This window comes from Amblyomma maculatum, chromosome 3 (assembly GCF_055883805.1).
Source record: "Amblyomma maculatum isolate TAMU_Amacu chromosome 3, ASM5588380v1, whole genome shotgun sequence".
Taxonomy (NCBI): Eukaryota; Metazoa; Arthropoda; class Arachnida; order Ixodida; family Ixodidae; genus Amblyomma; species Amblyomma maculatum.
The window spans coordinates 35,110,310-35,138,265 of NC_139346.1; the positions used below are offsets into that span (position 1 = coordinate 35,110,310).

Here is a 27,956-nt window from a genome sequence, read left to right on the forward strand (position 1 = left end):
CAGGGATCTAGATTGCGGATTGCGTATGCTTGTTCTCGTTTTTGTAGATTAGCCAGTGAGCGAAGAAAACATGTATTTTGGGAAATTTCTCTTTTGTAAGCACGACATAGCGCGTAGTCAGGTAGCTTTATTACTGGGATTATTTTGTGCTTTAAGAAAAATTGGCTGGTGTGATGAATCTGTGGTACACGTTCAACTATGCGTAAAAAGCTTTTTTGTAGCACATGTAGTTTTCGCAAATTTTCCTGTGTTGTCGAGCCCCAGATTAAAATTCCATAATTTAGGCGAGAATGGAACAGGGATCGATATAATATAATCTTCACATTGGTCGGTAACACATGACGATTACGATAGACTATACCGATAACCTGCGATAGTTTTGTTGTAAGGTGATCGACGTGATCATCCCAGCTCATTTTTTCGTTAAAGATAACACCTAATGTTTTGAATGATGATACGACTTCTAAAGGAACAGACCTGTAACATATGTCTCTGGTAAAATAGACTTGTTTATTCTTAGCTCTGAAAACTACAACTTTCGTTTTAGTAATATTTATTTCAAGTGCATTTCGTTGTGTCCATAAGTCTAACTGAGTTAATGTGCTATTGGCTGAATCTATTAACTTGTCAACGCTATCGCCGGATAGAAATATGCTTGTGTCGTCAGCGTAAATAATAAATTTTACGAATGGTGCAATGCGGACGATGTCATTAATATAAATATTAAAAAGAAACGGACCTAATATACTTCCTTGCGGAACACCACTGGAGATAGATAGAGTTTCAGAAAGAAAACCGTTTACACTAACTGCTTGTTTGCGGTGTCGCAGATATGATTTCAAGAGTGATGCAGCACGCCCACGTATACCATAGCAATCAAGTTTACGGAGTAGTAAGTCATGGTTTATCATATCAAATGCTTTGGTGAAATCTATAAAAATACCGATAACTATCCGGCTCTGTTCTAGTTCTCTTAATACATATTCTTTTTGTTCGAGCAGTGCAAGTTCTGTGGATAAGTGTTTTCGGAAACCAAATTGTGAAGCAGTTAGTATGCTATGTTTATTTTCGAACGATATTAAACGTTTGTGAATAACTTTTTCTAGCAACTTTGAAAATATGGGCAAGACGGATATCGGCCTATAATTACCAAAATTATTCCTATCTCCTTTTTTAAAAAGTACCGACACACGCGCAACTTGCATGCGACGAGGGAACACAGCATTAGATATGCATAAGTTTATTATATGTGAAACATAGGGCGAGATTAAGTCAATGACGTAAGCGATAGGTTTCATTTTTAAACCATCGATGTCGGTTGCTGTTGTGCTATTCAGATCGTTGAAAGTTGTCATTATTTCACAGTCATCAACTGGGCTAAGAAATATAGTATCGAGTGTGCAAGGAATATCGTTAAGATTATTCTGTGGGCAGATATTTCTAGAGAGGTTCACAAAAAAGCTGTTAAACTCATCGGCTAATTTTTGACCAGTTAAAGATTTCCCGGCTACATTTATAGCCAAAATTTGTTCTTTTTCTTGTTTATAGGCTAATAGGCTGTTCAAGTTTTTCCACACAATATCGGTACGACCACGTGTTGATTGAAATTTACTGGTATAGTAATCCTTTCTGGCCTTTTTTAATTCTTTATCCAAACGATTTCTGAAAGATTTAAAAGTTTTCAGGTCATTTGCATCTTTAGTTTTGATAAACTTATGATATAACTTATTCTTCGTGTCTATTTTGGTAACAAGTTCCTTTCTAATCCAAGGCTTTCGACAACGCCGCGTTCGTTTCAGTGTTTTTATTGGAAAACAGGCAGTATAAATGGGTTTCAAAGTGTTCATGAAAGTCTCATATGCTTTTTCGGCATCCTTTTCCGAGAGAATAGTATTCCAGTTCGCATCAGCTACGGAGTTCCTAAATGCAGAGAGGCTATGCTCGGTAATATCCTGAAAAGAAAATGTCTGACTAATTTTCTTTTGCTTTTTTTGTTTGAAGCAAAAAAAAAATGGGAAGATGGTCACTCACATCTGAAATAAGTACACCTGATTTTACAGCACTAATGTCCAGGTTCGTAATAAATACATCTAGTAACGATGATGATCTAGTTGCGATTCGCGTTGGTTCTTTAATTACATTTACAAGTCCATTAGCGTGTAGCAATAAATCCATATCTTTTTTGTATCTATGATCACTTAACATGTTGATGTTGATATCACCACTACACACAAGCTTCGCGTCTGTGTCCCGAACATAACAAAACAGAGAATCAAAAAACGAAAAAAAGCTGCGTACAGAGCCCCGTGGTGGGCGGTAACATACAACAAACACTGTGTTTTGTGAAACCAAAGATAACACTTCGTAATCAGGCCCAGAAAAAATAAATTGCGGTAAAGGATCTGGTTCCCAGCCTTCCTGGAAAAGCATACAGACACCGCCTCCACGGCTTTCGCTGCGGTTTAAAAAGAACGTCTGATAGTTTGCAAGACAAAAAAGTTCTGAGTCATTTGTACACCAGGTTTCTGTAATCATTATCACTTCAAACTGTGTATTTAGTTCCTGTAAAAGTACTGTTAAATCCAGTTGTTTGTTTCTAACGGACTGTGCGTTGAGATGAAGGCATTTAAAAGATTTTCTGAAGTCTGTGCCAAGTTCACTAAAAAACTTGTTAGGAAACACTTAAGAAAGTGTGCATCTGCGATGCAATGAACGAATGCATCAACAGCGGCTCCAGGCTTCTCCTGTGACTAAGACAAGAGATGCAAAACGAAAGCGTTTGCGATGGCGCAATACTTCGCCTGGGACGAAAGCAAGGGAGGCAGAAAGAAAGCGCCAACAGTGACCGATTGGCAGTCGAAGTGGCGCAGCAAAGGCTTTCGCCTAGTGCACTTTAGGCTGGCAAAAATGCCCCCATAGTTTTTTTGGTTGAACTTCATTGCTGTGCATGCTTCCGGCAGAAGTTTCTGTCGAGAGTGGCAAGGAGGGGACCAGTCTTATCTGGAAGCATGTTAGTTCTTTCATTTCAGATTATGGCTCACTAGTTTGGCGACAATGTCAGCAGGTATTGCAAGAGCAGCATGCAGGCAGGCAGGTATGGTATAGTACACCCTTTGGCAGGAGCAGCCATCCAACATGAGTTTTGCTCGCATGTCTCGAACTACATGGGCCATGGTGCGGCATTGCGCACTTACTAACGCTGACATTTTGTGAACATGCGCAGGGTATTTGCACATATAGGAGCCTTGCGCTAAAGTCCCTTGATACTTTGAAAGTTACGCCAACGATTGAACTTTGCCGCCGCCGCGCTACCTCCTCGTCTCCTCCTTGCCCCTTGCGCGCCCCTTCGCTGAAGGCCGGCTCTCCGCCCGATTTCCTGAGCGACGATTGGTCTCCCTGCCGTTGCCCTTGGAAACCAAAGCGCGTCCGGCGTTTTCCTTGTGTTTTCTTTTTCCTTCGCGCCATTTTTCTCCTATTTGCGGCGAGCGAATATTGCGCGCTGTGCCTGTGCTTTTATTGCAGCGTGCAAGCTCTATGCCGTGCTGTTGCGCATACAACTGCAGCAAGCGGCCTGAATATGGTTATGCGGTATTCATGATAACTCAAGGCAAGCGTGACGGCTTGCGCAAGAGTCAATGGATTCACAAGATTAGTCGAAAGAAGTTTATTCCTAGAAAGAACAGGGTTGTTTGCGACGTAATGCGCCTTTCTCACTCTCCGTAATAATGCGTCACCTGACGCTGCGTTTTCTATTCCTGCTTGCTCCTCATTATTTTTGCGGCGGCAACATGTTCATTGTATAAAAATGGGGTTTTCCTCTGCAGCATGCTGAATATTCTGCGAGGCTCCAAGGCTCCATCATTTCACACGCTGTTGACTTCTGTAATCAGAAATACGGCACTATAATCTGCTTTTTGCTGTCAGTGATAACTGGAAAAGTACAGTCTCTCGATTGCATTTTTCGCGATTATGCTAGGATCCCTGGCCTCCTTCACTAAAAATCAAAATTGGGGCTTGTAGAGGAGCTAGTCTTTCCAGCTTGTACTTGTAGTGTGCGTCGGTTACTCAGGAGCAATGAATGCTGGCCCTGAAAAACTTTTGCAAGTAAACCCGAGGTATTGCGGGTAATCTGCACTAGTTAGGTCGTACGGCATTTTCTTTTTTCAATTCTTGAATGTGTCTTGCCATGCTTCGACGCACGTGTGGGTTAAAAAGTATGCGTTCGTTTTATCAGGGATACGGCCAATGTGCAGGGGGTGTTCACATGACCACCAACGCTTCACTTTGACCATGACTACTAGGCGTTGGCAGGTTACCTTCACTTTGAAAGCTGGAGCTTAAAACTGCGTTTCCGTGTATTCATTTACTGCGAGAAACGTTTTCCCATCGATGTCAAATCAGCCGGAATCATTGCATCAATTTTCTATATTTACGAAACTTAAACAATCAATAATGATTATAGTTATGATGTAAACACAGGGGAACATTTTGCGAGCAACAAGTCTTAGCACTGTAACATATTACTCATTTCAATTGTATGCAAGAAGATTTTTTTTTTCACCTAGCCTGAGTAATTAGTACCTCATCGCTCTATGTTAATTCTAGTTACATTTCACTGAAGACCGGCTTGAGCCGCCAAGATTACACGAACTCGAAAAAAGAAACAGGCCCAACGCAGTTACATCAGTTTTCTCTCACCGACCTGTCCTGAAGCAAAGGAAGCCTCCTCGACAGAGACATGAACCTTGCGCTGATAGTAGTCAGTTATTTCTATGGCTTGCTCTTTTCCCACCTCCATTTATGACAAAATAAGAAGTTATAAGAATTAAAAGTCAATGTATAGTTGTCTCATCAGATATTATGAGGTAATAGAGATATGACTGACAACGTAAGTCAATGAAAATTGAAGTATATCAATGTGTCATGGGACGACATCAGATTAAATAGTGATGGTTATGAATAGTGATAGCTAATGATGGTGACTGTTGCGGATATTAATAGTAAATGATAGTAATATGCCCGGATAGTGAGGTGATAGCGTTCGTTGCGAATAGTGACAATTATGATAGGTCACTTGACGGCATTAGTAGATATCGTGATAGATAGGTAAGCGATAGTTAATGAATTGGCAGTTATATGCTTTCTCATTTCTGCACGTTGAAGACATACGTGCCCTCTGTTTTTTTTTATTTGATCGTTGCGTTCAATGAAATTACGCTCTTTTACATAGCGCATGAGGCCACAGCACGCTTGCCCCATAACTTCAGTGTGTCGGCAATAGGGCTCACCATTTCTCCCAGTGTACCCTGCTGTCTTTTAACCACGCTCGAAGTCAGTGAGTGGCCGCATACTCATAAAATTATTTAATTCCTCCATCAGCATCATATCAAGACCGCCATGACAAACCTGTTCCTTGCCTCGAAGCAGCAAGGAACAGCTCAAAGTTTGGTTTTATACAAAATTAACTAATTAACGCAGATTATTGCGGATCGCTAACTAGCCTTGGCCTAAGCTTTCCAACGGTATATGGTTCGATGCTGCAGCTAAAATTTAGATTTTAATTGCAATTTACTAAATATCAATAATTTGGCCCAGTAATTGATCAAAATACATGTACAATTAATCAATAATCCAATCCATTGGTTGATCACGGGACGTATACTATGCTTAGACAGATAGCTTGACAGTGGCGAAATAGACTAAGTTCTGCTTTGACCTTCACTGATCTTGAAGTTCAAAGCACCAGCCTGGATCGTTTTCCGAAGTTTTACTGCAGTGACAGATTTCACGCTCTAAAATACAAACACAAAGTCAGAGGCAGTACTAGATTAAGTGCACAAAGTAAAACACCTTATCATGTGACTTAAAAAGTGTCTGCAGCACAGAACACGCCTGAAAGCTTTGTTTATAAGTATTCCCCATTCAAACAGTTCTAAGAAGAAACCAATCAATTCATAAACGTTACTTTCGGCATTCTCAATGCTTTTCTCGCAATTTTTCAAAAATTTTGTGCACTCCTGGAGCGCCGACCTGGCCCAAAAGTTCGCGCTTCACTCACTGCTGCGGCCGGCCGGCGGGCGCCAAGGAGAAAAAGCGTGTCGTGCGCAGCGCTCAGCGCCGCCACGCGAGGAGAATCTAGGAGGAAAGCGCGGCGCAAAGGAGAGTGTCGCTACTTTCAAATTATCAAGGGACTTTACCTTGCGCTGCCCAGGGGCGCCGCGAAAACTGTGCTAAAAAGCGCCCCCTAGGCATCTGCTGGGTAGTACAAATCCCCGGCGTCTGCATTCGAATGCATGGAGTCAGTATGGATCCACTGCTTTAATTTCTATTATGTATGAATTAGAATTTGAGGCGCTGAAAATTCCTTTAGGGCTGTCACGACGTAAACCAAGGCAATAAATAATCCAACGGTCAGGCATTATACGGCATGCAGCAATCGGGGGCGACGTCTCGGCGCGCTGCCAGTCGATATAGCCAGGCGAGTGTCGCACGAATTCGTGTAGCTCTACGAAAGCTTTACACGCAGCTGAGCTAAAGCAAGTGAATTCACGAAACGACAACACAGATAGGCAGCGTAAATAACCCCTCCGAGGCACAAAAAGTCCTTCCGGTGGGCACCATGAGCCGGCCGTGCACAGGCCGTTGGGTTTTGCGTTCAATGCATGCATGTGAGCTTGTAAGTTGATCCTAGGCTGGTTTTGGCTTTGTACGCACCGTTTAGCTGATAAGTCACACTCTTAATGTTTGGAAATACAGTCCACGTACTGGAAAGTACCACAGAAAGCTGAAGCTGGGACTGCAGATACGTTCGAATCACACGGCGGCAGGCGCTTCTGTTCGTCGTTAGGTGCAGATATTAGAAGGCACGCTGACCTCGTTTCACTGGTCAACTGTTAATAGTCTAATTTATGTGCTTGCAGCTCTCGAGCCAGAGTTTTTGCCTGTTGGGAGCAGTGGGGACTTTGCGTATTAGAATTAAGTGCTCTATCAGATCAAGAACGCGCAGTGCATGACCGAAATGCTATTTTCGGCTGCTTAGTAATAAGACCCTGATATTGTCACACCGCTGTCCCTGTTCTAGCGCCACCAAGTGGCCGAACCATATCTTGACACGTGGCCGAGCGTCTTCATCTCTCTCAATCTTCGCCTCATTAAAATACCACTGGGTTGTTCTGCTGCTTGTCACGTTTGTTGATGACATTTAACGGAGGGGCTGGGTGACATCCCGTGTATGTTGACCACGAAGATGTCATGTTCGTTCGATTTACCTGTACTACCTAAGTAGCTCATGTAGTGCCATACTCGGCCATTTGTTTTGGCAGTGCAACATGGCGCCCTCCTAACTACGGCATCCGTTTTAAACAAGTGCAGGCATCATGCAGGACTAGTTCAGGCAGATCCTGCACTGTGTTGGGAGGTAGTGCCAGTCATGCAGAAGCGCAACAGCCATGGCAACAGACGACGGCAGCATTTGCGTTGCAATAGACAGCATGTCGACAAAGCTGACGCCGATTGTCAATGAAGGTGGAAGCCGTGTTTGGCAAGAAAATGGCTATGCGTACAGAAGCGACTCACGACTTCTTCACAGTACTTAGGAATTCTATTTTGTTGCTACCTAGTTAGCTTCAGTGCCAGAATTGTGACATCGTCGAACTCCTCGTCTTCGCTGTTAGAGTCCATCAGCTCAATAACTGTTTGAACGATGGCTGCAGATGATGCGCCGCAGTCCATAGCGCTTTCCACCATATCAATCAGCCTGTACACTCTTCAAAACACTTTCGCCTAACCGCGGGCAGGCAGGATCAATCGGTGAACAAAAGTTGATGTGCAGCTGGCGAAGCGCCAAGACTAGCAGAAGGCATGCACCACGGTGCCTGCACTACCTGCACTTCAGCATTCGTTTCAGTTTGGCACTAGTATCTCACTATGCCTGCACTGCTGAACTGACGCTGCATAAGTGCGCCACTTTTTCTGAACTGCCAGAAATTCACGCAGTGCAAGCTAAATCGAACGGACCTATCAGTGACACTGCTCACCGACGCGTGGACACCACTCCCGTCCATAAAGCGAGCCGTCGCCTGTGAGGCCTCCAACCCATTACGGGCGTCCAGACAAGTCAGTACTCCAGCAATGCCCCACCGTTCGTCCTTATCGCACCTCGATCACTGGCATCATTTCACGGTGACCGGTTCGAGGATGTGGAAGACTGGTTGGCCAGTTTTGACCTTGTGGCCGTATTCAACCAATGGGACAACGAGCGGAAGCTGATGAACGTGTACTTCACACTGCAGGGCTTGGTCAAGGCATGGTGTGAGAACCACTGCACTCGTGGATACCGGGGCTGATTTTTCTGTCATGAGCAGCCAGCTAGCCACAACACTCCATAAAGTTCTGATGCCTTGGCCTGGACCAATAATGCGCATTGCTGGTGGCCATGTGACGACGCCGATTGGCATGTGCACTTGCCGTATAGAGATCCGCGGTTTTACTTTCACTGGCACCTTTGCTGTATTACAGATGTGCTTAACAGATCTGATTCTCGGCATGGATTCCCTTCAGGAGTATGGTGCGGTTATCGATCTTCGGGAGCTCATGGTAACGTATTCAACCCAGCGAGCTGTTGATACCAACACTGACTTGCAGAAAGGAATGTTGTGCTTATGTAATGACCACATAACGATCCTTCCATGCACGAGCAAGTTCGTCACAGTTGAATGTGATCACAGCACAGGCATGCGTGGCATTGCTGAAGGGAACATGTCACTGTTTCTCACTTGACAAACTTGTGTAGCTCAGGGCCTCGCCGAACTTGTCCATGGGCGAGCCGAAGTCCTAATGCAAACTTCATGTGTAAACCCCAACGTTTGAAGGCGAACACGATGGTCGCTAATTTTGAAGAACTTGGAGAGTATATAGGCTAGTACACTTTATCCAACATGTCGGATCTTGACGATGAGATGCCTACAGCCATTAAGGCCGATGTGAACCCGCACCTCTTGGCTGGTCAGAAACGCTGCTTGGAAAAGCTTATCATTTCCTTTCGCGACTGTTTTGCATCAACCTCCAAGGTCCGACAGACACCACTAACAAAGCACCGAATTATAGCTGCCGACGACTAACGGCCACTATGTCAGCGTCCTTGCAGGGTGTCTTCAAAAGAATGTAATGCCATCCGCCGCCAAGTAACAGAAATGCTCCAGGACGACATTATCTAACCATCAACGAGCCCTGGGCTTCGCCTGTTGTCCTCGTTACGTAGACGGATGGAACCTTAAGGTTCTGCATAGATTATAGACGCCTCAACATCGTCACAAAAAAAAGATGTGTACCCCATGCCGCGTATTGATGACTCCCTCAACTGCCTTCGCCATGCCACTTACTTTTCGTCAGTTGACCTCCGCTGTGGGTAATGGTAAATAGAGGTTGATGAGTGAGACAGAGAGAAGACAGTCTTTATTACGCCAGATGATTTGTATGAGTTTAAAGTGCTCCCGTTTGGCCTGTGCTCGGCCCCTGCCACATTCCAACGAATGGTAGACACCGTGCTCTCTGACCTGAAGTGGCAGTCATGTCTCATATATCTCAACGATGTGATTTTCTCCGACACTTTCAGTGAGCACTTGAAACACTTTCGAGGCCATCCGATCTGCCTGTCTCTCTCTCAAACCCCAAAAATGCCACTTTGCGTTAGTAATGTGTCCGTGTGTTATGTCTGTTCTTGATACCTTCACGCATGGGGCGCTCCATCAGGGACAGTTGACATGCTGGGAAGTTGCTTGCACCAGAAGCTCCCTGTCCTAGGCGGTATAGTGAAGACTTGAACACGATGGTTATGATGAGAAACTAGAGATTTTATATACACGGATAATTTACAATATTTACAAGAGATGTGCTAGTTGGATCTGAATAACTGTGGAATATTCCCTTCTCAGCATAGCCGATGATCCAGAGCATCTAAACCTAGCCTAGTCGGGCTCTGAAGCTCGGCTTTGAGACCTAAGCCCTGCCGACATTTTGCTACACCCAATCACTGGAAACGAAACACGATTTGTTCACAACAACTGACATGCCTCTTTAATATTGGGAAGGTATTCAACTCTCTCCCAAAGTGCAAAACACATAAAAAAAAACAACGAATTCACTTCAAATGTACAAATTTCTGTAGAGGCGATTGCCACTGAATTGGCCCACCACGTTGTGGGCCCCACATGGTAGCCCTTCCAATCCAGCAGAAAACTCTCTGCTAATAGCGACATGAGACAACACCTGCAGACAGGCTGGTTTATTTCGATGCTTTCCGCAGATTCGTTAACTCGGGTGTCTCCCGGCATTAGGCATCTGCCGCACTCTACTGACCAGTCGTCGCCGCCATACAATGGTCATAATTTCTGTCCGGCAATGTCAGCTTCCCCTTCGCAGTTCACCGATCTCGTGGGAACTCCTCAAGACGCTCATTCCCAGTGCCTTTTTGACCCTTACCAGCTAAGACATCCTTGAAGACTAATTACGGCCGTCTACCGAGGTCACCTGCCCAATCTGCTACGCCTTGCGGTGGTTTTTCCCCTCCACCCGAACGCAGCTCCGACACGCTAGTGATTAGCAGCGCCTCCTGGTGTGCTGCACCGCTCGCACCTTTCTGCGAACGCGACCTGGAGGGGCACCCCTTTCTCATTCAGGGCCTCTGGACAAGTAACTCCCAACAATGCGTCCGTGTCTGCGACAGCAAGAGCCACCTGCGTCTTTCAGCCACTTCTGGGATTTCGCTTTCTCTTGGATGGGTGGCTGAAGCTCAAGTTTCTCAGCTGCATTGTCAGTGCTCGAGGCGCTAGCCCAGATCCAGAAAAGACGGCCGCTGTAGCTGCATTCCTCAAGCCAGTGGATAAACGGATAAACGGATTTCTCGGACTCTGCACATACTATCGGAGGTTTGTTCACTATTTCTCCAAGATAGCTAAGCCTCTGACTCGCCAAGATATTTGCCCAGTGACTTTACTATAAAGGGGTTCTGCTACTTCTAAACTGTAGCCACTTATTGGTAACCCAGGGAAGGTGGGCACAAGCAAGTTTCCACAAGCAAGCGGTCAACAATCTAGACACCACTTTCCAGGCATCCACTGGCGCTCTGAGCATAGTCATAACAATGCTATAACATTCATATTACTCCTAACTGTCATGTGAGTCCTTTTAGAGCGAATGTTTGTAGTAACCTCACTTCTCATGTTGCCGGTTAGGGGATGAACAGGTAGCAAAGTAACAGCTTTCCATTATCGTTTCATCTTAATGGCGTGCAGCAGCTGTAGTGATTGGCACATGTCCTGAAGTACCCTCAGCATTGTAGAGGCTAGGAAAGAGAAGAGGCTAGCTTGGTGGTTGAACGAGGTGTAGAGGATGATCGCTGGATCCAGCTGTGGAGTCATGAGTGAGATGCCACATATTCACATTTGGCATAATGTCACAGAACTGTCCAAGCGATTTGTTGCTCGCATGACAGAGAACCCGCAGCCTACCTGTTTACCACGTTATGGCAGTCCGTTTGCTGGTGTTTAGTGATATGAAATCTGTACGTGGTAAAAGGGCGGTTTTACAGTGACGACAGCGTTCAAGTATAAAGCCAGTGAAGCGTGCTGAGAATGCGATCGAATTGAAGACCCCACAAGAAGGCTGAATATGCACAAGAGGAAGAGAGGCCTAAACCGGCCTGTCAGACATCCAACCATGCTCACACATGTGAAACTGAAGCAGGCCCGCCTCTCTAGATTTCTCAGCCACTGAGGCCAGTCAGCTTTCACTAATTAATCTGACTAAGCTATTAACCCTTTCGCGTCGGGGGATTCTGGCCGTGGCGCACTCCCTGTGTCGGCTTGATTATGAGAATACCAGTGAACAAACATAGCGATTTATTTTTGATTATGCACATGATGCAAACACCATAATGGAAAATGCACTTTTTAGAGTGCTCAGAATCAGAATTAGACAGGAGCGCACCCAGAGGGGTGATGTTTCGGGACCAGAACTCGACCCTTCCCACTCCCCAATGAAATGTTTTAGGCGAAGGGTTCCCTACCTTTCAGATGTTTTTTTTCTTTTGCCCTTCTTTTTCAACTGGCAGTGTATAACAACCCGTAAATATTTCTGCCTACATCGCTGGAATCCAAGCTGGGTTTCTGAAGAATGGGAACAGCCACCGAAACGCGAAAACGTACCAATATGTTAGTGACGGCCGGAGGGTTAAGCTTAGCGTTACCAATTTTTCTCCTCTTCAAGAGAAATTTAGCTAACTTAAAGTGCACTAGTGTACTTTTGTATGTTACTAGCATCACAATGCGGAAGATGAGGATATGTGGGCATGTGTCAACTGCCGGAAAAGTGAACAGTACACATTGAGCTGTTTTAATATCCATGAAGAAGCATGAAAAGATGAACAAAATTTCTGTGTACAGTGCTAGATGCCGCTCGTGAAAACAGGTTACTAAAACTCCTCGATCTGGAGTGCAGCAACATTCTCCTCCCTTCAGCTGCCTTCACCTTAATTTCTCCTTGGACTTCATTTTCCGACCAGCAGATGCACTGTGCACAGTGCACTAAAACTGCCTACATGTATGAGACTCTGTATATCTGGACCAATAAGAGGACCTCTTGTTTTGTCTTTTCAAACTGTTCTTTTAAAACATTTCGTATGGGGCATTATGATAACTAGAAGTATCACATTAGGTTGTAGCAATAAGTAATGCTGGTTAAAACAAAGCAACAATCCAGCAGACATATTCTGAATGGCAAGAAACATTTGTTTCAGCGTTACTTTTTGGTGCATTGAAGCATAGGTATCGAAAAACAAAGCTACCCTATTAGGAAAAGTGTGGTTCCACCAGTCTTGGCAACTGACAAAATACATCAACTGAGGTTCGGTGGCCCCTTTAGAAGTTCTCTGAACCAATGGTCGTCGACAGGAAGCGCTCAATTTACACTGCCTGCCATTTCGTCTATGTATGAAGCAAATACGCCCAAGTTTTATGTGGTTGCATTTGTCACTCATCACCAGCAAAAAAACGCCAGACACACCAGCTCCCTTGATTACCAAGCAGAAGCAAAATGTAAAAGGAACACTTTCTTTCTCTACAAAAATTAATTGTTCATCAGAGGCACTCATGCTAAACAGCATTCTTAATGCAACCGAACACCTCAGCACCAAATTTTTTTTCGGTGTGTCAGTAAGCTTGCTCTCCAAGGTAGTAGATTTGACAATGGTTTTGCTAGGAACTGTAAGAGGATCTTTACTGGGAATTTCTCGATCAGAGCTTCAGGCCATGTTTATGCATCCCAGTGATGCAAACCGTGATCACTTAGCATGACGATGATTGCATGTCAACCAAAATGACACTATGAATTCATAAATAAATCTCCCCAGTCAGACAATATTAGGCACTTTTATGTACGTAGCATCCATTCCAGTTTCCTCACCGAAGTCTGTTAATGGCACAGTGACAAACATTCACGAGGGTGTTGTTGCGGGCTAGTTGGTTTAACATTGCTAGAAAGGGGAACATTGCAAAAACAGGATGAAAAGAGGAATGAACAACACAGGCGCTGACTTACAACTGAAGTTTATTCGAAAGGTATACACACGTTACATACTCTCGAGGCAAGCTGTCAGCTGAGTCAATGTCAGGGGCAGTGTAAAGGGCCAGATAAAAGCGATGTAATCTTAAAAGCTATAAAAAGGTTCAACAAGGAATGATTCCTATGGGAAGAGTGACATGAGAAAAGTGGGTGCAAGATTAAGTACAAAATGCTGTACTTAAAACCCTGTGTTTCCTCGGTGGTATATAAAATACTGCTATCATGTGGCGTGTCTTACATTGGACAAACTCGAAGATGCATCAACGAGTGTCTGATGGAACATGCATAGTCACTCAAGACCACCAAGGCAGCAACCTGCCCATTCATTGTAAACGATGCTCCTGCGTGCCAGCCTTTGAAAAGACAAAGATTTTGGAAAGATATTATGAAAGGTGCACACGGGAGATACGTGAAGCTTACCTGATTCAAACCCGTGGCGATACGTGTGTCAGAAGTTTATCCATCAACCTATAAACTCCTCTTTGACAAAAGTTTTAGTGCACCGAGGTTTCCGTTTCATCCAGGTTCAGAACACCCGGGCACCATCTAGTGACAAAAGCTGGATCGTCGTTGCTGCGAAGGAAGCATTGCTTTTTATCGAAGGGTGCATTGAAGAGAGCTTCAACATGATGAAACATGACAATCATTATATGCAAAAGAAAAAATTTTACAGAGGACCAGTTCTCTATTAGGATGATAAAGTAGATGCCGTGCAAGAGGAAGCACGGCCAGGTAGAAAGTTGGAATTGTGGTGATTCACTGGAATAGAGTGGCCGTTGCGGGTTGGTATCTGTGTGTGAGAGTCTGTCTTTGTGCTATGGATGTAGCCTGGCTGGTGATGATGTGACGGTGCTATGCGCCACTTATCCCAAAGCTCCTTGGAAAGGGGTCAGTCAGGTTTTTCACTTCTAACTCTGCAGGTTCTCCTGGTGGAGATCAAGAAAGCGGCGCTTCTGCGGCGCATAGTGGAGGTGGTGAACCGGCCAGCCATTGCCACTCGGTTACGCCAGACCTTGCTCTGAGCGTGCACCGATTGGCTGCCCTGTCCTGCCCCTGCCCTCGTGGAAACAGCACTGATGCTGCCCCGGGTCAAAGTATACAATGCTCTTATGCCGTCTAGTCAGTGCAACAGAGTGGAATTATGGTGTACAAAAAGGTTGGGTGTGTACTTATGGCGTTAGCGCTGTGCTTGTTTCCAAAACTTGAAAAGGTGCAGAGGTTGCCCTCCTTTTTTTTGTTACATATTTTCTGTTCCGTTTTGTTTTTAGGGGAGAGGAAAAAGAATGCTGCTCCCAGTTGTGCAGGCCTGTCCAATTCTCAAAGCTGCAACCATCAGCGTAATGGAGCTTTTGTAATGAGGTAGCTCCTGTTGGTGTCAACATGGGTCTGAGTGAGTGAGGCACTTATTTGCTGAAAATGAGGTCACTTGCCGAGGATAAAATATTCGGGGCATCTTTTTGAGGTAGTGTGCGCCTTGGAGCGGAAGCCTGAATTAAGTGCATCTCTTTTTAGATGCCTTCGTGTTAGACACTCATCACCTTCACCCAAGATGAAAATATGACACACCACACTGTTCCTTAGGTCTGCAGCTTTATTCCAGACAAAATCCTGATAGGTCATGGAAGAAAATTGGCTATGCATGTCTTACTCAAGGCATCTTCCCTACACACTTGTTCTTAGTCATAATTTAGCCATTCGAGGCTCGAAGATGCGCCTTCAGGTCTACAAGTCAGTACAGAAACCTTTCCAAGCATCTAGCAAGTATGGTGAAAGTAAAACTTCTTGTAGCATCACATTGCTTGCAGCTCAACAAAACTAGTAGCACATTGTGCTGCTGCTCGTCAATTGCGTCTGTGCTTTTGTTGAGCTCCCCTTATGTCCATGGTGTCTGTGTTGCTTCTTCGGAGGGGCATTGTTCTTTCGCAGTTGTGAAACAACCGCAAGCATCCTTTCCAGGTCGGAAACAAAACAGCTTGCCTCTTGACTGTCCATTCATGTTTGTGTTATGCAATCATGCTGCACTTATGTGAAAGGAGAAGACATTTTACCATGTGGCTTGTGAGGGAGCTATGGAAATGTTGTGAAAACATTGAATAACTCGTGGTTGCTGTAGCTTTTATGCCATCTTGTTTTGTTTGGCTGTAGCTGGGCTGACACTGAGGCTGAAATCAGTACAGGCTGAAGCACTATTTCAGCTTGCTTCTGTCTGTCTTCTGTCATTCAGTGTGTTAGGCGACAACGAAAATGCTGGTGAGCATGAATGTTTCCTTTTTTTTTTTATGTGTATGCTTAGCCAGCATGCTAGCTGCGTTTTGTTTGTGCATTTTCTTCATGGTGATGCTGTCCAAGCTTTTGGGGTACTTGTTTGACTTTTTTTTTATTGAGATTTGAAGAAACCTGTGTTTAGTAGGTTGATGAATGAAGCATTATGGGTGATGCAAATCCTCTGAGTGAACTTGAATTTGCAGATTGCTGTAACTTTCAATTTAGTACTTAAGGCCCTGTTTTTGCTGACTCTGCTGCATGCTTGGTGACGCATTGCATAAACTGTATGACACTTGAGGTAGGTGCGATTCTTTTCATGCTGGACTTCCAGACTGTTGCCATGTGTGGTAGTTACAACCCAGTAAAAAAAAATCAATGGGTCCAATTGGGAATTTCCCAACTGAAATGAATTGGTCAAAACCCAATTGTGTTTTTGCCACCCATTGGGCCTGACCACTTTATGCGAATCGGTGCTTCCAATTGGAAATAATTGGTCACCTATGAAGACCAAATGGTTCACTAATTGAACTCAAATGGCATACCCATTGAGCCCAAATGGTTTGAATTTACATAGCTGAAAAAAAAAAAAAAATGGCGGTGCAATTTCAATGTTTTTTATCGAGAATTTACAGGGAAACTGATCTTCATACAGGTGGAATGAAATTACAAGTTTTTACAGAAATCATGAGAGACAAGCATGAATCACACACACAGAACTAACCAGATTCAATGTATATATCCACAGGATACTTTGCAGACTTATATACTCCATTCGTTGAACAGTGCTGCTGGGACCAATGATGCATCTCTGTTATTCTGAGTTAACTTATTTAATTATGTCTGCTCTTACAGTGGACACGATAAAATCAGTTGATAAGATTAAGTGGCATATAGTTTTTATAACAACTTAAATTTTTCACTACTGTCTTTTTATAGAGGTATGTATATAGTGCACATCTCAGACAAGGATATCACTGACTTGACTTTCCCAATTGGGAATGTTTCCTTTGGACCAATTAGAACCAATGGGAAGCCTAGTTGGAAGCCCAATTGGCTTCATGACTCCCAAGTGGAAGTAAAGAAACCAATTGGGCATCCCATTTTTTTATTTATTTATTTATTTATTACAGGTTCCTGCAGCGCCCGAAGGCATTATTTCAGGGGGGGGAGATGACAAGTAATCTTGCTGAGAACGCCAGTGATAAAATACATAAAAATGAAGAAAACAACACGACACAAGTGATAATGCAGAATGAGAAACATGCATCTAAAGGGGGCAATTGCGCGACGAACAAAGGGATGAAAACACTCAAAAACAAAGTAATGAAGGAAACACGCGCAAGAGAACTGGGTGCCACGTCACACATCCGATAAAAAAGCCCGAAATAAATGTTCAGTGCAACACTCAGTGATGCCAGCTGGCAGCCGGTTCCACTCATTGATCGTCAGTGGAAAAAACTAGGTTTTATACACATCTGTCCGGCATTTTATTTCGCGGATCTTCTACTGATGATCAAGTCGTCTAGACAAAAAGTGAGGTTGAAGCTGAACTTTCCAAAATAAATGCGATACATGATCTGCAGTCTGAAATGTTTTCTGCGGTGAGCTAAAGATTCCCAACCAAGATGAAGTTTAATAGACGTGACACTAGATGAAAAATTATAATTGTTAGACACAAATCTGGCAGCATTATTTTGGACGCGTTCGAGCATGTCTGATAAGTAAATAAACTGGGGATCCCATACAGGGCATGCATATTCAAAAATTGGCCTTATGTATGTGAAATACAGGAGCTGCTTGACATTTGACTGCACTTTGCTGAAATTACGCTTTAAAAAATTAAACATTCTGCAGGCTTTCGATGTAATATGCTCAACTTGTCTCGTCCACGTAAGGTTAGAGGTGAAATATACGCCGAGATACTTATATTCAAAAACTTTTTGCAGGGGAACATTATTTATTGAGTAGCAGGTCAGTAGAGGGGAACGCTTACAAGTGAATGAGACGAGTTTGCATTTTGAAATGTTCAAAGACATTTGCCATTTTGAGCACCAGTACTGGATAAAATTTAAGTCTCGCTGAAGTGTTAATGCGTCAGAAGAACTTTCCACAACAAGAAGCCCATTGGGCTTCCCAATGAATCCAATGGGGTTATTCAATCCCAGTCGGGATGCCCCATTGATTTCTTCACTCCCAATTGGGAGTCATGAAACCAACTGGGCATCCTAATCGGGAGTGAAGAAACCAACCGGGCATCCCAATTGGGATTGAAGAAACCCATTGGGCAAACCATTTGGGATTGACAGAACCAATTCAATCTAACTGGTCGTCGCAGTTGGACCCACTGATGTTTTTTGACTGGGAAAGACTTGAGAGGCTATTCAACATCCTGTTTGAAAGAGCAGTTTCCTCTGCAAAGAGGGGAAGTGAGAACGTGCTCCCGAATTGCAAATGTTTCCCATAACTTTGCTGCAATTCCTAGGTTAGTCTTTAAGTACCAACTGGCCTCCCAAGTCACCTTTGTTGCGAATTTCTTCTTCTCTCTCTTTCTTCTTTTAATTGCAACCTATCGTTTCATTCTTATGGCACATGGCGAGCTGCTTTTGCTACCTTTTAGTCGTTTATTCACTTTTTGTGTTCACTTTTTAGTATCTCTTATGCTCTTTATTGGCGCCACCAAATTTGATGGTGGTGTTTATTGCTGCGTTCCTGTTTTTGCCTAGTGCTCGAATTTTACACCAAAAAGCCCGGATTGGAGGCAGTGTTCGTGTGTTCACCAAGTTGTGTAAAACGTTTGTTGTTCTTTTTTTTTTTTTTCCTCTTTCATTTTAGGGCAGTATGTTATGTAAACTAATCAATGCACGTGCGTGCTACGTAAACTGAGAGAGCGAGGCTGTGATTGAGTTTACAAGCCTCTGGTTTCTCCCGGGCTACTTGCACATTAAAAGTTGGGCATTCGGGCTGCACAGGTATTAAGGACTGCCACTTGTAAGGCAGCTTAAATAAATCATTTCTTGATTGCCCCTTTAGTTGTTGAGAGCGCATATCACATCTCAGCTAGTGGACGGTGTGAGTGTGCATTCATTTCTGCAAAAAAAAATTTTAAAAAAGTTGCCCTGCCTGAACCAGTGCTCATCATGCATTGTAACTAGTGAGATGTTCTTTGCAGGTGTTGTGTGGCTGGCATTCTTTTCGTGTAACAGAACTTTGTCCATAGAACATGATAGATTTGCATTGCTTCTGAGATAACCAAATGAGCAAGGACCGAGGTTGCCGATTTGTGCTTCTCTGAAACATTTAGCACTGTGTGTGAGAGAGCACAGGGGTGGAGCAGAGTCTGTGCATGTTAATTGCATTGCCATCCATCTCAGTCTTATTGTCCGCATAGTACTCTACGTACTGTACTTTGCTGTATATGGATAGTACTGTCGTTATTCATTTCTGTTATGTGAATGTCTTCTATCTTGAGCTCTCTTTGTGTGGGTAAGAGAAAAAAAAAGTGTAGGGCTGTATGGAGGCTGTGATGCTGTATTTTTGTATCATAGTTGGGTAATGGTATGATTATATTGTGAGCCTCAGAATAGTAGCCTTTGATAATGGGTGCTTCGAGAAACTGGCTCTTTTGATGACAGGTATCTAGGTGATCCCACAACCGCATTACAAAGCCAGCTTTCTAAATGTATTTTTCATCTCTTGCCGTGTGTATAAAGCGGTAACCGCATGAGGCGACAGTTCCTAGCGATCCGTCACGTGACGCCACCGCCAAAGCCTGTCGTTGTCGCTGATGCATACTGCACGGAGCGACGGAGCTTAGCGACAGAGAGGCGCGTTTTCAGTGTTGCTCCATTACCACCGCCTTATCATTCGGTCAAGGGGAGTGCAATCACGCTATATCCCATTTCTGACACAAAACAGCATGAAGTATGATAAAACACTGATAAAATTTCTCGTAGGGCATCGCATTTTAAAGGGTCACAGCTCAGCGGTGTGCTACTACACTGCGATGCCGACTTGCATTGCAAGCAGTGACTTTCTCCTGCTCCTTTCGAAAATTAACAATATATAGCCACACTAGCCTTTGTTTTGTTTTTTTAACTACCCTTCCAAGCTTTTACTGAATTGTCTCGATGCACTCATATATATACGGATCAGACGAAGTGATCGCGTGTATGCACCAGGTTCTTCGCCCAAACCAGACTAGGAAAACTAACTTCACACGCAAAAAAAAAAAAAAAAAAAAAAGCCAGAACAGAAGTTGAGCACCCCAAAGCTTTCTGCGATTGGCTGCCTCGCGAACTGCTTCCGGGCGACACGCAAAGTTTTCTACAAACCCAGAAATTGAGCGACAGCGGCGAGCAGCAATGCTTTGGCGGCCCTCAGCCCATCTCCGCGCGGCATGTCACCACGAATTGTTGCCTCATGCGGTTAGCGCTTAAAAGGGTACCTCCCGGGGTTTTGTGATGTCCAAGGATCTCGGCGAAACTTTCATGGCAAGTTTTCCTGCACCTCCTGGTACTGTGTGCAGTATTTGACTGCTAGGTGTCATTCATGCTTTTCTTTTTTCTCTCTCTCTCTCTCTCTGTGTAAATGATTGACTTTAATTAGCTCCAGTCGAGGTTATTACTACTACAACCAAAAATGCATGTGTGACGTCCCAAGCTGCATGCCTGCCAGCATTCGCTCTGCCGAAAGAAATAATTTTGAGTCACATTTCGGACAGGTTATATCAAAGCTATAAGTTAGAATCTCCAGTTTTGATTTTCTCATTATTGATGCTTTATGTATTTGTTTCCCTCATCATTTTCAAAAACAGTTCATCACTGCTAATTCAGGGAAGTCAACCAAATACTGTGCAGCAGTAGAATCAGAACATTTGCAAATCGGCCGGAGTTGGCCTCTAAGAGCCTTTTATTTGCAGCCATTTTCCAAATGCTTTCGCATGTGGCTTTCAATAAGTTATGCTCGCAGAAATCTGCTGTTTGCAGACCACTGCCAAAACCTTTGATGCCTCGCTTGTACTTTGTAAGCTGTCCATTCCAATAGCAGGTCACCTGAAAGTGAATGCCTACCTAATTATGAAGGGCATAATTGTAAGGGGCTAGCCTAACTGGAACCCTTTGAATCCTCATTGATTCATTATGTGTTTGTGGACCATTTCAGTTGGTCTTCTTTAACTGAGTGTCGCTTCTTGTCGTTAATGTTAGTTACAAGGATTTACTGTCTATTGTATGAACTGCGTTTTTAGGTACCTAGTTTAGCAAGCCTCTCGCAGTGCTTTTTTAAACCTCTGAGCAGTTTCATATGTGCATTGATGGTCTGAAAGGACACGAACTGCCACTAAATCTAGTGTCTAAAGGAGGTTTCCGGTGCATAAGTATTTGTTCTCTGGCACTCTTGTTTTTACCTGGGCCAGTGCTTGGTGTTCAGAAAGGGCTGAATGTCTACCTGGACTGTTTTTCCACTTTAGTTTTTTAGAGGTTTTTTCGAAGAGGACTGCGCCGCATTTTAATTATACGTAGCGTGCCAAAAGGTGTTCTGCAGGTTTCATTGCTGTCGTGGAGTACTTATCATGGACCTAACGGTCTGTGGCAAGCCATGCAGGCAGGAAGAAACAAACAAGTGCTCGCTGTGCATATACATTTGTGTAATATGCCGATAGCCTTACCTTTAATGATATGGTGGGAGTATTCGTCAGTGTTTGGAGGGTGAGTGCATGTGCATCTTGTGAAGGGAAAGATGCAGTTTCACAAGTGACGTGCTTGGCTGAATGGAGCAAGCGTTGAGCTCTTTATTTGTTATCTTTTGGTCATGCGATTTCATGAACCCCCCACGCATCCAAGTGGCGTGCACATTGTAAAGCACTAGAAAATATGGACAGTTGTGCTAGTTGGTAGTAGTGCATTTTAGGTGAAAGAGCACGAACGGATAAAAGACAGACAGCGCCCAGCACTTGTATGTGGGTTCTTTCCTCGGGCTTATTTTGCTGTTGCTGAGAGAGGAAAAACCGGAAAAACAATATGAATGAAGGGACTCATGCAGAGGGGGCACTTATGCACGTTTAGAGAGCATACCTATCTAGCTTTATTGCTACCTTCTTTTCTCTGCAACCTTTTGTTCGTTTCTTAATATAAAGGCAGAATAAGTTGTCTGTGGTGCCTGTGGATTTTCAGCTAACCTGCCCAACAGTGCATATTTATCAGTTCCTATCCAGTTTGCTGTCCTTTATTGCCACTCTTTTACCGCTAGAAATTTACCAAGCTCTAATGTACCCCCCCCCCCCCCCCCCTCCTCCTCCTCCTCTCGCCAATGTACTGGGTCTAGTCAGAATGCACTGCTTACAACAGCTTCACCAGAGTGTGCTAGTGTGTTGCTGTCACTTTTCTGTCATCTATCATCTTTTTTATGTCCGTTTCAGAAAAACTCGTTCTAATTTTAAATTCTTTCGAGCCTCTCGGCACAGTGTTTTCGGAAGTGCCCGCAAAACAGTTCGCTCACCTTCCCACTGCTAAGCTGTGAGCAGCGAAAGATGATCGTTTCCTTGCTTTTTGGCAATTTTGTTTTCCGATGCCGTCCTGCTGCAGTCACATCCTGTGATCTCACCCATTACCGTGCCAAATGGTTATCGTGCCCTTATATGCATCCAGTGTGGTGTCTCTCATAGCCTGAGTCGCTTTGGGACGTTAAACCCCACAAACCAAGCATCCAATGTGATGCACACCTGTGTTCGTGTCTAGTAGACAGCATTGAGTTTCCTCAGGCTACGGACAGAGCCAGCTAGAGCCAGGGAGCGCTAATTTCTTTGGCATTGTCTTTCAGGCACTGTGCGACAAGAGGCCATCACTTGTCACCTCCACTGTTAGTGGGTTAAAAAAAAAGAAAAAAAAAAAAAAAGAAGAAGAAGAAAATAGCGCTCTTATAAGGTGTTGTGTTTGTGGGTACGTGGAAGGCATGCTACCAGAGTCATAAAATATTTGTGTTTTTGGTATAGAAGTGTGGAAATAGGACTTAATGAAATGAAATATTTCTAGAATAGGTGAACATGCGAAAGAGGAAAGGGGTGGTTGAATGCATCACTGTTGGATATTACTGTGCTCCCGCCACCTTTGACTGTAGATTAATAAAACTCAGTATATGGTGAACGCCATAGCAGTTTAGATGTGAAGACCCTTGAGGGTATGTATTGGTTTGTTCACACTTGAAGCCTGCACTGTATTGCATTGCGAGCTTCCCTTGGCTGCGTCACATTTTGTTTTCGCTGTCAACATGTCTTTCTGCATACTTGTAGCTGCCTTGTGTTAAAGCAGGCATACCTGGAAAGAGGCACGCATTTGAAATAATGTGGGCTGCCGTCTGTGTGTGCACCATGGATGTATTTACATTTTTGTTAGTGCTGTGTTCTGTGGGCCGAAGATTAACTGGTAGCCATGCTTACACTGCGTCAAATGGATAGAGCTGGTCATGAAGGGCACTAACCTTGAGAAAACAAATTGTGCTTAGAAGTGGCAAATATAAAATATCTTCAGTAGTGCCTGTGATAAGCTGGCATCTGCATTTTCACGGGTGCAGGAAACGTTTTTGACGAGCAGCACACAATGCCTCTAAGTTTGCAAAATGGCAGTCTGCAGTGATATCCGTGGTCAGAACTTGGTTGCTTAACATGTTCCTGCATCAGCCATGGGTAAGTGTCGTCATTTATTCGTATTGTACAGCCATGAATACTGTGTCACACAGTTGCCCAAAGTTTATGGTGAGGCCTAAAAAGGAGGACCTCGCAGTAAATTATGTCCAACTTCTTCACTGTGTAACCCAGTCTTCCCTGCACAGCAAGAGTAAATGATGTGACCAGCCAGTCACCCATGGCACGCTTTGCCTCTCTGCTGCATGCAGCTGAAGCAAAGGAAGCTGAAGACAGGGCATAAAGAAGGCATTTACTAGGGTCTCTCTCTTTTTTTTTTTTTTTTTTTAGCAGACTCTAGCATAAATACCTTGTTGCGTTTACTTTACCAGAGGCTAGCACCACCATCCATGCGAGTTTTTTAAAGCACACTTCATCACCCACTGGGGGAATGCAGGAATACAAGGATTCTTGCTTGACCTGGCCATTGTTGGGATGAAAACATGGACTCTGCCTCCAGATCAGTAGTCGTGATGAATTGTTTTACAGTTGAACCCCTTTATAAGAGTCATGCACTGGGGAGCAACTGTTGTCTCTTTCATAAGAGGTCCCTTATAGGCAGGGTACCACGTTTACATTTTTTAACCATACCTCATTTCGGCGTAGGCATCCTACTGTTAAAATATGCAAAAAAGAAGGGTACACCATCTAGGAAAAGCGTTATGGGTTTCATTTACATATTGCATTTCCTTGCTGGACCACCACACTGGCCACACCTTGTAACTTTCTTATCTGCTTCATGGCTGCATTGATGCTGTTCAACACAGCCTCTCCCAGCTTGAAAATCAGGCCAAGAGCCTCATGGCCAGTGTGCCAAAGCTGTACATGTTGGCAAACTATGTTTGCAGCGATAGCAAAGTACAATCACGACGTGACGTAGCACCGCAACTAGCGATTCGCAACTAAGTTGTGTGTCTGGTAACACTACAAGAATTCAAGTCAGAAAAGCGCAGTCGTAAAATTAACCAGCTTACTACCGTGGTGCTAGAATCGGCCAAAACTATTAAACACCACTAGCAAAAATATCTCAAATTTATGCTTACTTGACAAAGGGCAACAGCGGCTGTGAGTAACAAGTCTCTGAAGGTCGTTGCTCAGAAGAAAAATAAATGAAAAGCAAACGAGCCGTTTCTAACTGGAGTTTAAACTGGTTGAATAGCAAACAGCAGTTTATTTGTCCTCACCACAACAGAACCACTTCTCTTTTTATGTCATTTGTTTTTATCTTGGCTTGGCTATGTCTCGCTTTCTAGACACACTTGTTTATATCAGTGGTACCAGCTGAGTGAGCACTTTCTTTGCATTTATCACACAGATTTGTTGCTCATACTGCAATGCAACATAATAGACAATTTTCGCTATATTCTTCAGACTAGTGGATACAAGACCTACAGTAATTCGTGATAAAAAGCTCCACTAATTGAGGAACTCAACGCACGCTCCCAATATGCTTGCTCAGATGCTTGCGTATGCAGTCGCACTTGTGCTCTTAGTGGAAAGCCTGAAGAACTTCTCTACATTGCATTCCCATGGCAGGGGTTCTTTTAGTCATTTCATAGCTGACTGACCTACTCTTTGTTAGCTGAAGTTATAATTAATAATGATGGCACTAATGTGTCTCTCTCCTTTTGTTTTTACTGTAGCTGCTACTGAAGCTGGCAATGAATGGTGCCACATCTAATGTTAAAATGTACGTTACAAGCAAGACTGAGTACCAAACTTCAAGGCTAATTTGTCCTTTATAGCCAATTGTCTTCTTTATCCAATGTCTGTTAAAAAAGAGGCCCAATTAATGAAAGTCATAGGGTGGCCAACCATTTGGATGAATGGTGTCTCTTATACCCGATAGTCTGTTACATCAGTGTCTCTTATAACGGGGTTCAACTGGGGCTAGCCGCCACCGATTTCTATCTGTTCTAGGCTGTCATTGCACCCGCCACCGCTTCGGTGGTGGACGACGGCTGTTGTTGCGGCGCACGTCTTTCTCTCTCCCTTTTTCTTTTGAGTGACATTGAAGGCAAAGGGGGTAACAAGACAGTGGTGGTGCTATAATTTCAATAGTGCATTTCTCACTTCTTCAGTAAATTCAATGCACATGAAGGTTCTGCATTAGGCTGGTGTGGAAATTTACGCAGTCTTTCTACGCACTTTTACGGCTGAATCTATATTTTTTTCCGAACAACTAGAAAATTAGTATGAAAACTTCATTTTTCTGACATTTTCACTCTTCTCCGTCGCAGCTTGACTTTTCCGTACAGGTAATGGTGAGAGACTATGCCAGAGACCCATATGCTTCCACTGGGTTGATAATGAGGTTGGTTTTTTCTATTAGCTTGATCGCACTGCCTTTGGGTTCGGGTAGTTCAGTTGGGTTCTAATTGTGGCCATATTTGCTGCAAGCACAGTTGTTTGGCAAGTTGTGCAATGAACTGGTATTCCTGCAGGTAGTAAGGTTTCACCAAACAGGATTCCTGGTGCCTTGAACTACATATTTCATCTGTTGTCTCCGTGGTGTAGTAGTGCCTAAGGAGTATATGGTTGGAACCACTGAGGGTTTTTGTTGTATTGCATGCAGGCAACTAGTTTTTTTATTTAAGTACTTTGCAGAAATTGAGAAACCATTGGAATGTTTTTCCATATTTCTTGTAGCTGATTCTTGTGGTATGCCCAACCAAGCTGTTGTGCCAGAGTAGACAGGGGAGCTTTACATTGACAAATGTTTGAAAGCAGATGTAGCGGCAATTGCTGCAGCCAGAATGAGGTCAAAGATACCTTTTGGATCATTTCGTTACTCTCAAGGTCTTGTAAGAGGGCACTTGGAAATTGGTGTTTTATGCTGCAGTATGCAGGTACAAGGTCGCTCAACATGAAAGGCAACAAAGCTTGAGCGATCATACAATGGTTGCTCCCTAATTTTGTTTTAATGTCTTTCTCCTGTTTCCTAGCTAGAATACCTCTTGGTATATAATATCCTGAACTCAGTTTCAATTTTAGTATAGAAATAATTGTCTTTTTGTTCACACTGATCATTTTTTTTTTAATGCAAAGCAACCTTGTATAGTCAATTTTTGTTACTAGTATGCGTAAGGCTGGTTCAGTCCTACCTATGGTGTGTTCCTCTTTCCTCAAAATACCTTGGACTCGTATGTATGATTACCCTTGTCTAGTTTTTTAATGCCAATTTTGAGTGCACAGTGAACCTGGAGAACAGTGCGGACATCATTCTATGATGTCTGTTGCTTACTTTGCAGCATGGGGCTGTGTAGTGAGAGAACACATCCTTCTAAGTGTTCCTTCTGTGTGTCGGGCCCTGATTTTTCAGGATGTATGATATTGCCTTTGAGCCTTGGATGTATGCATGTCTGTACAGTTTCTGTGGGCTTGTCTGCCTGCAAATGTTGCTGCCCGCATTTGATACATCTGTCTATGCCTTTGCAAATGAGTCTAGCCATGTCATGTTGAGTGTTAGATCCATCGGCCATGGGGGCATTAAATAAAGTGCTACTCATGCATAGTTTCCTGTCCACCTTTTTTTATTTTGTCACCTTCGAGTGTGGAAGTTGCATGTCCTCATATAATGCGGCCTACAGCCATGGATGAGATGGATCATTTTAGTTCCTTTCAGTGCTGTGAGGAAAGAAGATTACCCATGAAGAACTGCAAACATGTATAATACAGACTGACTACTGGTACCACTATGCAATTCTTTTTTGAGCAGCTGGGTTAGCAGAACACATGAGGTCACTGAACCCGAAGGCATAACCCTAATATGTGTTTCTTACACATAGTCTGGTCTCAGTTTCAACTCGTAAGTCAAACAGTGGTTTGGTTTCTTTCAGCGTGATATATATTAGAAAGGTGCTCTTTAATGTGGACGCAAAAAAAAATCAAGCCCTTCAAAGATCAAGATACCTTGAACGACTGACATATTCATCTTTGGGAATTAGGAGTAGGCTATTGATGCAGTTAGTAAAGTAACCCTTCTAATCTTGAGTGCTAAAATAGATTAAGAGGGGGGAAATTATTGCAAAGTTACAAAGTGCACTTTCTTGAAAAGCAAACAGAAGGAAATCTTGGAAGGCAGGCTAAATTTAAACGTAATGTTGTATGTATATTGGAAACTGAGTATCTGAACTCTAATAGCTGCAGGCTGCTTTTTGCGAAGCACTGGGGAAAGTGCTGTAGCTCACCATTGTTAGATAATGCCGGGAGGCTAAATATAAACTAGTGTGCACCATTTTGCATGTGCATAATCCACACTATATTTTGTGTGATCAGGGAGTGCCCTATGTGGTTGAGAAGAAATTGAATTTGAAATCGAAATTGGCTTGTATCTCTAATTGGAAAGGTATTTTAGCATATTCTTAAAGCTATTCCATGCATTCACTCGATAATAAGC

At 43.5% G+C, this 27,956-nt stretch overlaps 1 protein-coding gene across 2 annotated transcripts in view; it reads left to right on the forward strand.

Annotated features, from left to right (window-relative positions):
* LOC146194504 (clathrin heavy chain 1-like) overlaps positions 1–27,195 on the forward strand; it is a 46,979-nt gene extending 19,784 nt beyond the window's left edge. For both annotated transcript variants that reach the window (XM_084597444.1, XM_084597445.1), the window contains exon 8: positions 14,538–27,195. In XM_084597444.1, coding sequence (XP_084453570.1) covers positions 14,538–14,639 — 102 coding nt within the window. In that variant the 3' untranslated portion in view covers positions 14,640–27,195. The remainder of the gene's footprint in view (positions 1–14,537) is intronic.
* The last annotated feature ends 761 nt before the right edge of the window (positions 27,196–27,956 follow it).